The 12,771-nt window shown below is 37.2% G+C and overlaps 1 protein-coding gene across 2 annotated transcripts in view; it reads left to right on the forward strand.

The window, feature by feature from the left end:
• The window catches only part of abhd12 (abhydrolase domain containing 12, lysophospholipase), a 21,314-nt gene continuing 8,543 nt past the window's right edge, over positions 1–12,771 (forward strand). The window contains exons 1-3 of one of the 2 annotated variants that reach the window (XM_016545209.1): positions 1–93; positions 1,201–1,360; positions 9,882–10,003. In XM_016545209.1, coding sequence (XP_016400695.1) covers positions 1,203–1,360; positions 9,882–10,003 — 280 coding nt within the window. In that variant the 5' untranslated portion in view covers positions 1–93; positions 1,201–1,202. The remainder of the gene's footprint in view (positions 94–1,200; positions 1,361–9,881; positions 10,004–12,771) is intronic. The other variant, XM_016545210.1, reaches the window with a different exon arrangement.

Here is a 12,771-nt window from a genome sequence, read left to right on the forward strand (position 1 = left end):
TTATGGTCACATGAGAGGAAACTCACTGGAAAAATTTACTAGTCCACGCATCCTGTCAAAACATCTACAATGTAATCCCATCAGAATGAACAGGTTGGGTTTTATGATTCATATAATACAGAATTCATGACTACAACTTCATATGCATGGACTCGAATACTTATACGAATGTTTTTATGCATTATTTATTAATTTGTTTGACGATCGTGCGGTCACGTTGAAGCTGTTGAGGGTGTTCTTCTCTAATCTTTGCATTTATATTTTAAACTTTTAAAATACAGTTTCTTGAATCCCATAGTTTGACATGTACAGTATGTGTTTGTTTATTTTGATATGAGCAAGGGTGCGATGGTTTTGCTCGATTGTTAAACTATCATAGACCATGCATGTTATTAGATATTTAGCGCATGCACTAAATTACACCGAAATAGAGGAAAACCTAAGACTTATTTGTTAAAAACGTGGCAAGGCCACCTATTGTCTATAATTACACTGAAGCTGACATGTTTTAAGTGGCCAAGTATAGCAGGATGAGCAGGTTTGGTCTGTACAGAAGTAAGTCTCTGTAGGACAAATGCGATGTTGCCAGATCTCTTTAAATAAATCACTCTATTTTCTTGAGATGGTCCTCACTGCAGATCAGATCCAACTCCTCCCACCTTACATATTCCTAAACCTACCCGTCTCCACCCCCTGATTCCAAAACCCACCCATCTCCACCCCTAAACCTACCAATCTCTGTGGAAAAAATGTGGATCCAACCACGCCCCCTGGATCTTGTGTTCTGCAGTGAGGTACACGATTTAACTGAACGAGAGAGGGCGCTACGGCTCTGTGTGCTTGGCCGTTGGCGGAGCTGAGCGCTGTGTGATTGGCTGTTGAAGCGTCGGAGTGGGCTGAGCGGCTGTCTGTGATTGGCTGAGCGGAAGGACGGAGGGCGAGAGGCTGCGCTGATCAGCTGGTCTCTGCAGATATCCGACTCCTGCAAAACAATGTAGGTAGAAAAAGTGCTGAATGTCCCAATCGCCGGGAGGAGAAACACCGGATCACACACACCGTCGCGGAACGACCGGATCCAGCACGGCTGCAAGATTTTTTCAGCAGCTCTTCCGCTCGATTCAGCGAGGATTCGCGCGAGACTGCAGTATAATACCTCCAGTCTCATCTGGGTGTGTTTACCTGTGCTGTTTCACGTTTCAGTGATGCGAAAGCGAAAAGGCAGCGCAGACCATGACAGCTCGTTCACGGGTAACGTTACACTACTGGACGGCAGCTCCGATCTAAAGCAGTGCCACAAAAAAACAGACGCTGCTTCTGATCCAGGAGGTTCGGGGACAGGGATGGGGAGACGCTACAGGAGGTGAGACTTGACAGCCGCTGTTGCACTTGTGGCACTGATGTTCTCTGGCTCTATACCTGTTTTTACCAGTATAAGTTTCTGGAAATCTTGCTCAAAACATATCTTTGGGTTTTCAACCTGTGCAGACCCAGTATTAAGCACGATCTAACCGTATAATAACTTTTATTAACAATTCTGCATTTGTTCAAAATCAGTTAATAGTTAAAAATGGCAGGTAACTGTTTTGTACATAAATCACCAGATGTATATCTTCTCCATTAATTCTTAAATAAAAACCCTGGCTCTGTGTTGTTTTTAAGTTATGCATTTTCAGCATCATCTGATGTATTTTCAACACACAGTCCTGTTTGATGCTTGTTAATATGATATCACATGCATTATTGTCATTCTTTTTATATTCAAGTGGCTTGAAACTCTTTTGAGGCATGAAGCCACATAGATTATTCTCTATGATTGAATCACAGTCCCACGTGACTCTCTTGAGACTCTAAATAGTATTTAGGCTGTCCCAAACTAGATCAGCAACTTCTAGTAGCTCTTTTGCTTCAGTTAGAGTATTTCTGTCTCCGTCAAGTGGAAAAGTCTAGAAAGTCGTATTTAGAGCCCATCAGAGGTCCCTTACATGCAAAGAGAGTTATTTTTCTAATGCATGGTTATATGCTAAAGTGGAAGCAAGGTGATATCTTTTGTAGATTTCCTCAAAGCAGAGCTGAGTCATACAGTTCATGTTTTTACTGCTATATTTAAAATAATGTAAGATTGCATCACTGTAGGAGGATGCATGGTGGCTGTTGTCTAGGGCTATAGGCATATCCCTGCACATGATTCAGATTTCAGGAACAATATTAGGTCTTAAATGCAAAGGTTCTAGACATTTCTCCGGTTTGTTAGGTCTTGCCAAGGCTGAGTTTAAACAGGTGTATGTTTAGTGATGTCATTCTTCTCAGCCAGGACTTGCTCTGCAGATCAAAGTGGGAGGAAACTGGACATTCTGGTCCAACAATATGGTGGTAAAACATTGTACACTCAGCAAAGAAACATTATGTACTGCCAGAACATGTTGCCAATTGGGATCCTGGAGGATTTCCCACAGATCAGTGCTTCTCAGCTGGTGGGGGTTGCAACCCCAAAATGCTTTTAAGATAACAGGATTGTATTAGGTTTCATGGTTGCCATGTCATATGGAAATAGTAACTGGTTTTGAGTGAATTGCCTGTGACTTTTGACCCTGGAGGTCAGTTAGAGACCCGTGTCTCATGTTTGCTTAATATACACTATGATTAAAAAAAGTTTAAAGCAGTAATAATAAAGAATAAAAAAGTATTGCTTTTATTCAGCAAGGGCACATTAAATTGATCAAAGTGGCAGTAAAGACATTTATAATGTTACAAAAGATTCCTGTTTCAAATAAAACTTAACATTGATAATAAGAAATGTTTCTTGAGCACCAAATCATCATATTAGAAATGATTTCTGAAGGATCATGTGACACTGAAGACTGGATTAATTGCCGCCTAATTCAGCTTTTGTCAAATGAATCAATTACATTTGAAAATATAGTCAAATAGAAAACAATTGTTTTAAATAGTAATAATATTTCACAATATTTTAGTGTATTTATGATCAGATAAATGCAACCTTGGTAAGCATATGAGACTTCTTTTTAATAAGTGGGCCTGAGCTGTTATATGCTCTGATCTGATTTATATTGGGATTTAGCTGAATGTGGAAACACTTACAGCTCTTAACTACAATATTGTTACAACATATTTCAGGTAGTAGCAACTGAGCTGATGTTATGAAAGATTCCAATATAACAAACCTGGAAAATGCCCTGTTATAAAAGACGTTGTTTGCCAAATTAGCATGAAACACTAGCAGGAAGTGGTCCTGTAAAGTTCTACCATCACATCTCATTTAAACTGAAATGCTACTCTACTATTGCACTGTATCTGATGGCGCAGTAATCGGACTCTCCTCCGGTGCTGTATGGGTCTGGGGTATTGGGTGCTGGAGCCGGTCATGTGTCCGACACAGGAGCTGCCGCTGGTTAGTCTGGTTGCAGTGACCTTTGTGTGGCAGGCCGGGTTCAAGGTTAAAAGAGTCAGTTTAGCTTTAATTCACAGAATCTGTGAAATTCAATTAGCTGAAATCCCCTGTAAAATGTTGTATATCATACGTTAAAGACAACATTAAATCGCTTGAAGAGCACAGTGTTCTGTCCTTGTTGATGCATTTGTTTATGGAAAGAGGAAGTTTGGTTGCCATTATTTTTTCCAGGAAGACAATGATGGCATATATAAATACATGTATCTGCTCTCTTTTTACTATCAACAGATGACTTAACGTTAGCACGAAATGAAATCTCTTTTCTAAATTCATATTATTGATTTTATTGCGAATGATTCATCCAAGCATTTAATTTTTTTCATTTTTTGACCTCATAAGTTAATTAAAATGTCGTAACTTGATCTTCCAGTGAAACCAGACTTACCTCTCTTCTCTCTCTGTCCTAATCCGTTTCACCTGGATGTACGTGACAATATGGAAGAAAGGATCTGTTGCAATTTCTGTTTCATCAAGACTTTAAAATCTTAAAGACAAAAAAAGTCTAAAAGCCACAAAATGTCAGTTTTGATTTGATGGGGTCTTTTAAAATAGGTTGGTTGGTTGCATTCCCTTGTTCTTAAAGACGTCCATTTAAAAGAGGGGTGGACTAGCCTTCAGCCTAAATAACAAATCCCTGCTTCCCTCTAAACCATGTCAGTTATACACTGCACATTTCAACCTGAAATTCTGGTCTGTTCTTACATTCTGGGAACAGGAGCTCTAGATCAAACATAGGCCCAAGAGGCATCTAATCGTGACAATTTGGTGTCTTATTTTAGCTCTTCTTGGGAAAGTGTGTCAGGTTTGATAGGAATAAGAAGTCTTGACAAGGTGTCATCCTCTGAAATCTTTTTTTAGATTTCAGGAGGACTGAAAACATATCTTGACAATAACTTGTCTTGAGAAACAAATCAAGGGTGTGTTAATGTATTGAAGTTGCTGTGAGGTTACGTTGGTCAAGTAGTCATCTAATAGCCACTAGTTCAGTCAGTTTTTTCTTTTTATTGCTGTAGTTAGCATGGTAACAGCGTGCTGTGATTTCACTGTTACACAGTTTGCACCTTCTCAGAGAAGATTGCACAGCTATAAATGTTCACAAACAGTGCATACCTCGATTCTCTTCATTAGATGAATCTGAAACCAAACCTTTGCAAGCTTCCTTAAGGTCAACTAGTCATTGAGGTACCCACCTATTTGTTGATATTGAATATAATTTGTAGTATATATGTAGTTTTGCACTGCTCTAAACCGGGTTGGTGGTGATCCTTCCCGAGGCCGTTTGAAGGAGACTGATCTTTGGTCAAATAGAGCCATAACTAATTCTGGCATCTCTGTCAAAACTGCTCTTCTAAGCTCCGCTGAGCGGTCTGAGACACTCATTAGGACGGGTGAAAGAAGAGAAGAGTGAAAGGGAGGATGAAAGGAGTGAGGAAGGAAGTAGAGAGCCCGAGATATAGCACGTGTCTATCTCTTTTTCATCCTTAGGAGTGCAGTGTCTACAGTTTCACGTATCCTTTGCCTGTCTGTTTTGCCTTATCGGATCCCATTTGCGTTATTATTACATAGTTCGATATGAGGGTATTCAGTAAGAGGGGAATTACCACTGTAAAGCTAATTTCCTCTGTAAATATGTCACATAACCAAAGTTAAATGCATTATGAATGTCATTTCATTTTGTCTAATGGGGGAAGCTAACAGATAACTTACTGTATTATGTTACCAGAAGACACAGTTTTTTGCTGTGTTGAAAGCAGGAAGCATTAAAGTCCTCTTCCTACCCCAAGCTGTGTTACCAGACCTGGGTTTCTCAGCGTCACCTCAGTGTCTCTTAGAGAGTCCGGTCCGTCAGACCTGTCATAATCTATTACATGTAGCTGTAGCTGCAGGTTTTTGAAAGTGTTCCACTTTTCTCTACTTCTACTGCTTCTTCTTTATCATCTTCATTCTACACAGTTTAACCGTTGATTGTAAGCCTATCCTGGTCTCACATCTAGTCCTTTTTTTACATTTTTATGAAAATCTGACGTTTTCTGAAATAGCGACAGGTTTTTATTTTTTTGTGAGTTTGTTGGGGCACTTCGTATGTCTGCTTTACAATAAGTCATTAAGAAAAGCTATCTTTATGGGCACACTTGTCACCCTCACCTTGTAGGGGCATTGAATCCCAACGGAAAATGGATATGTATGTTTAACTGTAGGTCAGATGTCCAGATATCGGATATGTATCTGATTCACTGTAAAACCACATTTGGAAGTGGCTCAGAATGGATGCAAAAAAGCTGATGTTTGTGTTTGTGGACCTTTTCAATGTTAGTGTTTCTAGCTAATTATTTGTCAGTGTTTTAACTACTAATCTGTTAGTATTATGCAATATAATGTAAAAAGTATTTATGTTCTTAACTCCATCCAGACGTTTTTTTGGCAGCCAGGGCTTTAGCCGCTAATTGATCATGGTCATTGATAGAGCTAGTGTTTGTCAGTCGGTGCTCTACAGCTGTACCAGGATATTTGGGACATTGATCCGGGCAGCTGCAGCTAAGAGCTCTAAAAGCATATCCTATACCAATGTCTGCCACTTAGGAGCTGTTGTCTGGTACCCGCAGACATGAGGCAAGCCTTTGGCGTCGGACAGAAAGAGAAGGAAGAGACAAAAAAAGTTTTCCTGTGATGTTTTCAAGTGGAAGTGATCTAACTGCGACTTTCAAGACCAGAGTTTGAGGTTGGAGTAGGGGATATGCTGGTTTATTTGGGCTTAAAAGATACATTTGAATCTAAATCCCATGAGATCCGTCAATAACAATTCTTAGCAGCACTTAGCCTGAATTTCTTTCTTCTGTGGAATACAAAAGAAGATATATTAAAAAATGTCTCAGTATTTTTTGTCCAAACAGAGAAAATCACTGGGATCCAATAGTGTTCTATTGTAGAATGGGTATGAAATGTTGTTCAGGTTGTTTCTTGCATACTTCAGTGTTCTTGTGTAGTTCATTTAATCCTAAAGTAGGCTTATCATTGAGTACAGCAGGATCTTGCTGCCTGTCTGCTCTGGTAATAAACAGAATTATGCATCTGTTCTTTGCCAAATATGCTGACCTTAAAATTACCCAATAATTTATTAATGTAGAATCAGACGTGCATTTAGGTTCTCACTTTTCCTTCATGGTTAATGCCAGATATATACAATTACACTAAAATGGCTAAATAATAGTCAAACCACTGCTTAGTTTTATTGTTTGAGCATTGCTGATGTCACAGTAGGCTTCAGATTGACTTAAGAAATGCAGTGAGGGGGAATTCTCTTTTTATAAATTCTGAATTAATAGCTAATGGGTTATTAATAGGTTATTGGGTAACTACGATAGTCTTCTCAGAGTTTGATGTCTTCATAAAGACTGCTGCTGACTGCTGCCAATTTGTAGTTGCTGCCAAAAAGTTTTATGATCTCGTCTCTATTTTAAGATGTATGCACTTGACTTGGTGATTTCAGAGTGTGTTTCTGAGTGTTGTGGTGTATGAGTGTTTGGGTGTGTAGGAGTAGTGTGTTGGAGGTTATAATTTTTAGAGAGTTGCATCCTGTCAAATGCAGAGACTGACACACACACAAATGGAAGTAAATGACCAAGGAGGTGCACTAGAACGGAACAAAAACTGTCAAATTACAAAGTTAAACAGCAATCAGCACTGAAAAATGGATCAGTGCAGTGATTCATGATACATGTTATGCTTTAAGATGATTGTAAACTGAGTAAACCTTCCCATCTCTCCACGTACAGTACCATTCAGAAATTTGGGGTTAGTAAGATTGTTTTCCTTTTTCTGAAAGAATTGTGTTTTGCTCACAAAGGCTGCATTCATTAGAAATATTTTAACAATATATTTTTAGAATGTAATTTATTCATGATCTGGAAAAGTCTTCAGTGTCACATGATCCTTCAGAAATAATTTAATATGCTAAAAAGATACTAATTTGGTGTTCAAAATTTTGACAAATTTTTAAAGATTCTTTGATATGAATAGGAATTTCAGTAGAACAGCATTTATTTCAAAATAGAAATATCTTTAACATTCACAAAAGTCTTTACTGTCGCTATTAATAAATATATGCATCTATGCCCAATAAAAGTATTCGTTTCTTAAAAAATAAAAACTTGCTGACCTCAAACTTTTGAACCGTAGTGTACAAGCACATCTGTATGCTACAATATATTACTTGAGATGTGTGCAATCTGTTTGAGAACAGAAACGGCTTTTTGTTGTGACATTTCATTCAATATATGAACAAACTTTGTTATCCAATCTGTTAAATACGTTTCTGTTACTATTGTTTGGCCAAGATTTTTAGCCTGTTCTCTCTCATTCCTTCCCATCTTTTTGCTGGATGCACTAGTCAGAAACACTCTGTCCCAGTGCAGTCTGGACTCCTGATGCCCAGACAGCTGTAATAATGCCCATATGGCATTGGATCAGCATGACTTAACATATTAGTGTTACCCTGAAGGTATTGAAGCTCTGGATCGCATGCTCTGTGCATATACAGTGGGTACGGAAAGTATTCAGACCCCCTTAAATTTTTCACTCTTTGTTATATTGCAGCCATTTGCTAAAATCATTTAAGTTAATTTTTTTTCCTCATTAATGTACACACAGCACCCCATATTGACAGAAAAACAGAACTGCACAATCTTATAACCTAACCAGCCACATAAACAAATAAATGGCTTGTTGGACTGGATACAAAAGTATATATTCTCAACAACAAGTTTATGCATACACACACACAAATAGCACCTTGGCGGTATTTGTGTAAGCACTGTACAGTAATGAGTCTCAGTGCAGCCTGTGTGTGCTGTATTTAGCTCTGCTGTTGCACAATAGTCTAGCTCTCTCTCTTTATCACAATCACCTTGTACTCTCACTTACAAGCAGAAACTCTCACACGCACCACATGGACACACACACACACACACACACTCAGATCAAACCTTCTGTGACTCACTGCCAGGTAATCTCTGCAGGGAACTCAAGATCAGCCGCCTGCTGCATTAACCACCTGGAATAAGTATAGCGCAAGTTACAAGTGCAGTTAGAGATGTGGTTTATTGGGTATTTGCATGCTGACACATTGATATGTGGGTTTGAGTTCTCCATAGGCCTACTCTTTGTCCATCATCATCCTCCGTCTTCTTTCTACTACTCGTTTCCATAAACGCAGAAAACAATTGAATCTTTTATTTGGTTTGTTCCAATTTGTTTACATTATAAATGAAAATTCTTTAGTTCTTCATGTTTAGGTAGTTAAGTACAGTATTAGTTGATCCAAAGTAAGCAGGTGTGTTCTGAAGGAGGCAGAGGAAAGGTCGTAGGGATGTTAGATGCCATGGTGGAACTGATCCAGGGTCAGCCGGATCAAACCGGATGGCTCGCTTCCTGGATTATTGCTTTTACTCCTCTTTCACCCTGTCTGGGACATTCTCTGTCTTCTTTTATTTCTGTAATGCACAGTTGAATTTTCAGCATCCATTTCTCCAGTCTTCAGTGTCACATGATCCTTCAGAAATCACTGTAATATGCTTATTTGGTGCTCAGGAAACATTTATTACTATCAATGTTGAAAACAGTTGTGCTCCTTAGTATTTTTGTGGAAACCATGATACAATTTTACATAAATATAATGTGTATGAGAGAGCTTGCATGTGTATACCTATATGTGTGTGTGTGTGTGTGTGTGTTAGTATCTGAGTGTTTAAGTAATCCCCTGGTCATGAGTTGGGTAGGAAAAATTCCTTATGCAGTTTAAGGAAATGAAGCAAGCTTAATAAAGCAGCTTTTCACCACAAACCTCATAGAATCGGAAAGTCACACTTTAATTTGTATATTAGGCACACGCAAACACGTACAGTAGAGCTCAGGGCAGTAAGTCAGACAGGGTGAGTTTGTTCCTCTAAGTGATCTCTTGCTATCTCTCTCATTTTTATCATGACACTTTATACTCCCCGGCACAATTTAGAGGTCACTGCTGGCCGCAAAGATGCACACTGTCTGACCTCTGAGTGTGAGGGAGACCAAGAGAAGACAAGCCATGTTATGAGTACCATTAATTAACCATTCAGTTCAAAAGAGAAGAGCATGTCTGAAAACATTCCCAATAAACACTTTTGTTCACATCTTGTACTTACACATGACAAACCTTCTATGTGATTTTTATTAAAAAACATCATTTAATATTGACACAATATATGCTTCAACTGTCCAAAGTGTTTCAGCCAATTAACTTGAGAGAATGTTGTTCTTAATTAATCACTGCATGTGTTGTTGAATAGGACAAAATACTGCTTTATTTATTACTTTATTTACTATATGTGTGTTAAATGAATCTGTGTTTTATGTAACCAGTTCTTCTCTCTGTCTGCAGGGGTGGTCTGATATGGAGGCTAAGGAGGATACTGATCTGGGTGCTGGGAATCTACATCGCCATCCCTGTTATCATCAAAGTCTGTCCATCAATACAAGCAAAATTAGTATTTTTAAACTTTGGTGAGTATTTGCAACCAATTTTTATTTAACTGGGGAATATTTTGGCCAAACTGTGTGTAAACATTGATATTTATGTCAGTGTTTGTGTACTTTGGCATTCAGACATGTCAGGAGTTTTAAACGGTTTTTTTTCTTCTCATGGGCATACTTTTGTTATCTTTGGTAAGTGATTTGGTCAGTCTTAGTAAACTTAGGTATTTATGTAAGTGTTTTTAGCACTTTGAGCATTTAGTCTAGTCTTTGTAAACATTTGTGAGTGTCTTTGTTAAATTTTACAAGTATTTAGGCCTCTCTTTGTAAACTATTTATTTAGATTATTTACGTTTTAGTGAGTATTTTTTTAATTTTGAGTATCTAACCTGACCTGTTTAACCTTTTGTATTTAGACCAGTCATTTTGCCATTTGCGTTTTGTTTATTCAAGCTAAACTGCCATGTAAATTGTCATTATTTTGGATGCTACGTTATTTCTTGTTGATTTTTAAATTTAATACTTAAAGTCAGTTTCCATAATTTTCTGCTGCTTTATCTGTAGTGAAAGGACAAGCTTAGGGCATTTAGCCTCAAGGGAAATGTAGTATCCAAGGAGATTGTTACACTGCATTTTCCCCTGTGAAATATTCAGCATGCTCAGAACAACTCTTAGACACATTCAGTCAAGCACACTTTTGTATTCGAGATATAATAACTGCACACTGTAGCATCTGAAAATTAGTAAAGAAACTTTTCGGATGCTCACCTTTGTAACAATGTAAAAGTTTTTACAGTCACTTTTGATCAATATAATGACCAACAATCTCTACTTTGTCCTTAAGAACTGATGCCTTAGCACCTGTTTTGCAATATAATGTCTTTTAGTTAAAGTGATGTCCATCACAGAACAGAATCTGCTGGACCTTGTGACATTTAATAAGACATTTTGAAACATTTACGTTTGATGTACAGTTGCAGTTTGCATCCATCGTCAGCCTTTTGCTGAAACGACCAAACAAAGCCATCATTCATCCATCAGTCCAGATAAATGCCCACTCTGTTTGCTGCTGAGGTCCTGTCTCATTTCAACAGCGTCTCACACACGCCTCTCAGTTTTATCAGATAATTCCTATGTTGTCACATCATAGTTTCATTTCTCTGATATTAGGCATGTTCTGTGGTGTTTTGGGCTGATGTTAGCATCAGCATTGTCAGCAGTGTCACACTTTTTTCTTTCAGCTGATGTGTTTCACCACACTATATTGTGCTTCGGTTTGCAGTCTGAGCTAATAATGGACAAAATGTGTGTAAAAGTGTGACTGTAAGCATCCACATGTCTGCTTTACTCAGAGAGAAATCTGTGACTAAGGTCTGTGAACTTAGTCAAGTCATCAGTCTCCTGAGAAAGCTTGTGGCACACTTTCGGTTCTTAAATTGCAAACGTAATGTTAGTCAGATATATATTTTTTTTTTTGCAGCAAAAACAGTCATAATTTAAATTTGCATGACTGTTTTAAATTCTCAGACCAGACACAGCAGTTTGAAGAATTTACCAGCATGATAACTTTATTTGTAATTTAAATGTTCTGTATTATTATAAACACTTTTATTATTTCATAAAAATGTACCTTTATTGAAGATAATGTAAAGTTAAATCTAATCAGGAGCTGACTGAACTGTACTTTACAGAACAGCTTTACACTTTTTAGCATTGTACAGAATGACATGTACTTTGTGTGAAAATGAGAATTGATAATTACAGTAGAATTTAGCACATTTTTAACTGTATCTTTTATGACCTCTGTATGTACCTACTGATAAAAGGTTTGGTGTCTGTAAGATTTTTTAAAAATCTTTTGGAAAGAAGTCTCTTCTGCTCACCAAGGCTGCATTTATTTGACAAAAAAACCCACAAACAAACAGTAATATTGTGAAAATATCTTATTGTAATATGTGACCCTGGAGCACAAAACCAGTCATAAGTAACACAGGTATATTTGTAGCAATAGCCAACAATACCTTGTATGGGTCAAAATTATAAATTTTTCTTTTATGCCAAAAATCATTAGGATATTAAGTAAAGATCATGTTCCATGAAGATATTTTGTACATTTCCTACCGTAAATATATCAAAACTTCATTTTTGATTAGTAATATGCATGGCTAAGAACTTCATTTGGACAACTTTAAAGGCGATATTTTTTTTCTCAATATTTTGATTTTTTTTTTTGCACCCTCAGATTCCAGATTTTCATAGTATGAAATAGTATAATAGTTGTATCTCAGCCAAATATTGTCCTATCCTAACAAACCACACATTAATGCAAAGATTATTTATTCAGCTTTCAGATGATGTATAAATCTCAATTTCAAAAAAATTGACCATTATGACTGGTTTTGTGGTCCAGGGTCACACATTGTAAAATGTAATTTATTTCTGTGAGCTGAATTTTCAGCATTCATTACTCCAGACTTCAGAGTCACATGATCCTTCAGAAATCATTCTAATATGTTGATTTGCTGCTCAAGAGCATTTATTATTATCAATGATAATAACACTTGTCAAACAAACGTGCTGCTTTATATTTTTGTGGGAACAGTGATAAATTTTTTCTGGATTCTTTGAATAGAAAGTTGAAAAGAATGACATTAATTTTAAATAGAAATCTATTGTAACCTTATAAATGTCTTTACTGTCACGTTTGATCAATTTATTGCATCCTTGCTGATTAAAAGTATTAATTTAAAAAAATTACCATTTCATAATCAAAATACAATAACTTTATCAGCAAGGAT

The sequence above is a fragment of the Sinocyclocheilus rhinocerous genome, unplaced genomic scaffold, assembly GCF_001515625.1.
Source record: "Sinocyclocheilus rhinocerous isolate Xijiao unplaced genomic scaffold, SAMN03320098_v1.1 scaffold2715, whole genome shotgun sequence".
Taxonomy (NCBI): Eukaryota; Metazoa; Chordata; class Actinopteri; order Cypriniformes; family Cyprinidae; genus Sinocyclocheilus; species Sinocyclocheilus rhinocerous.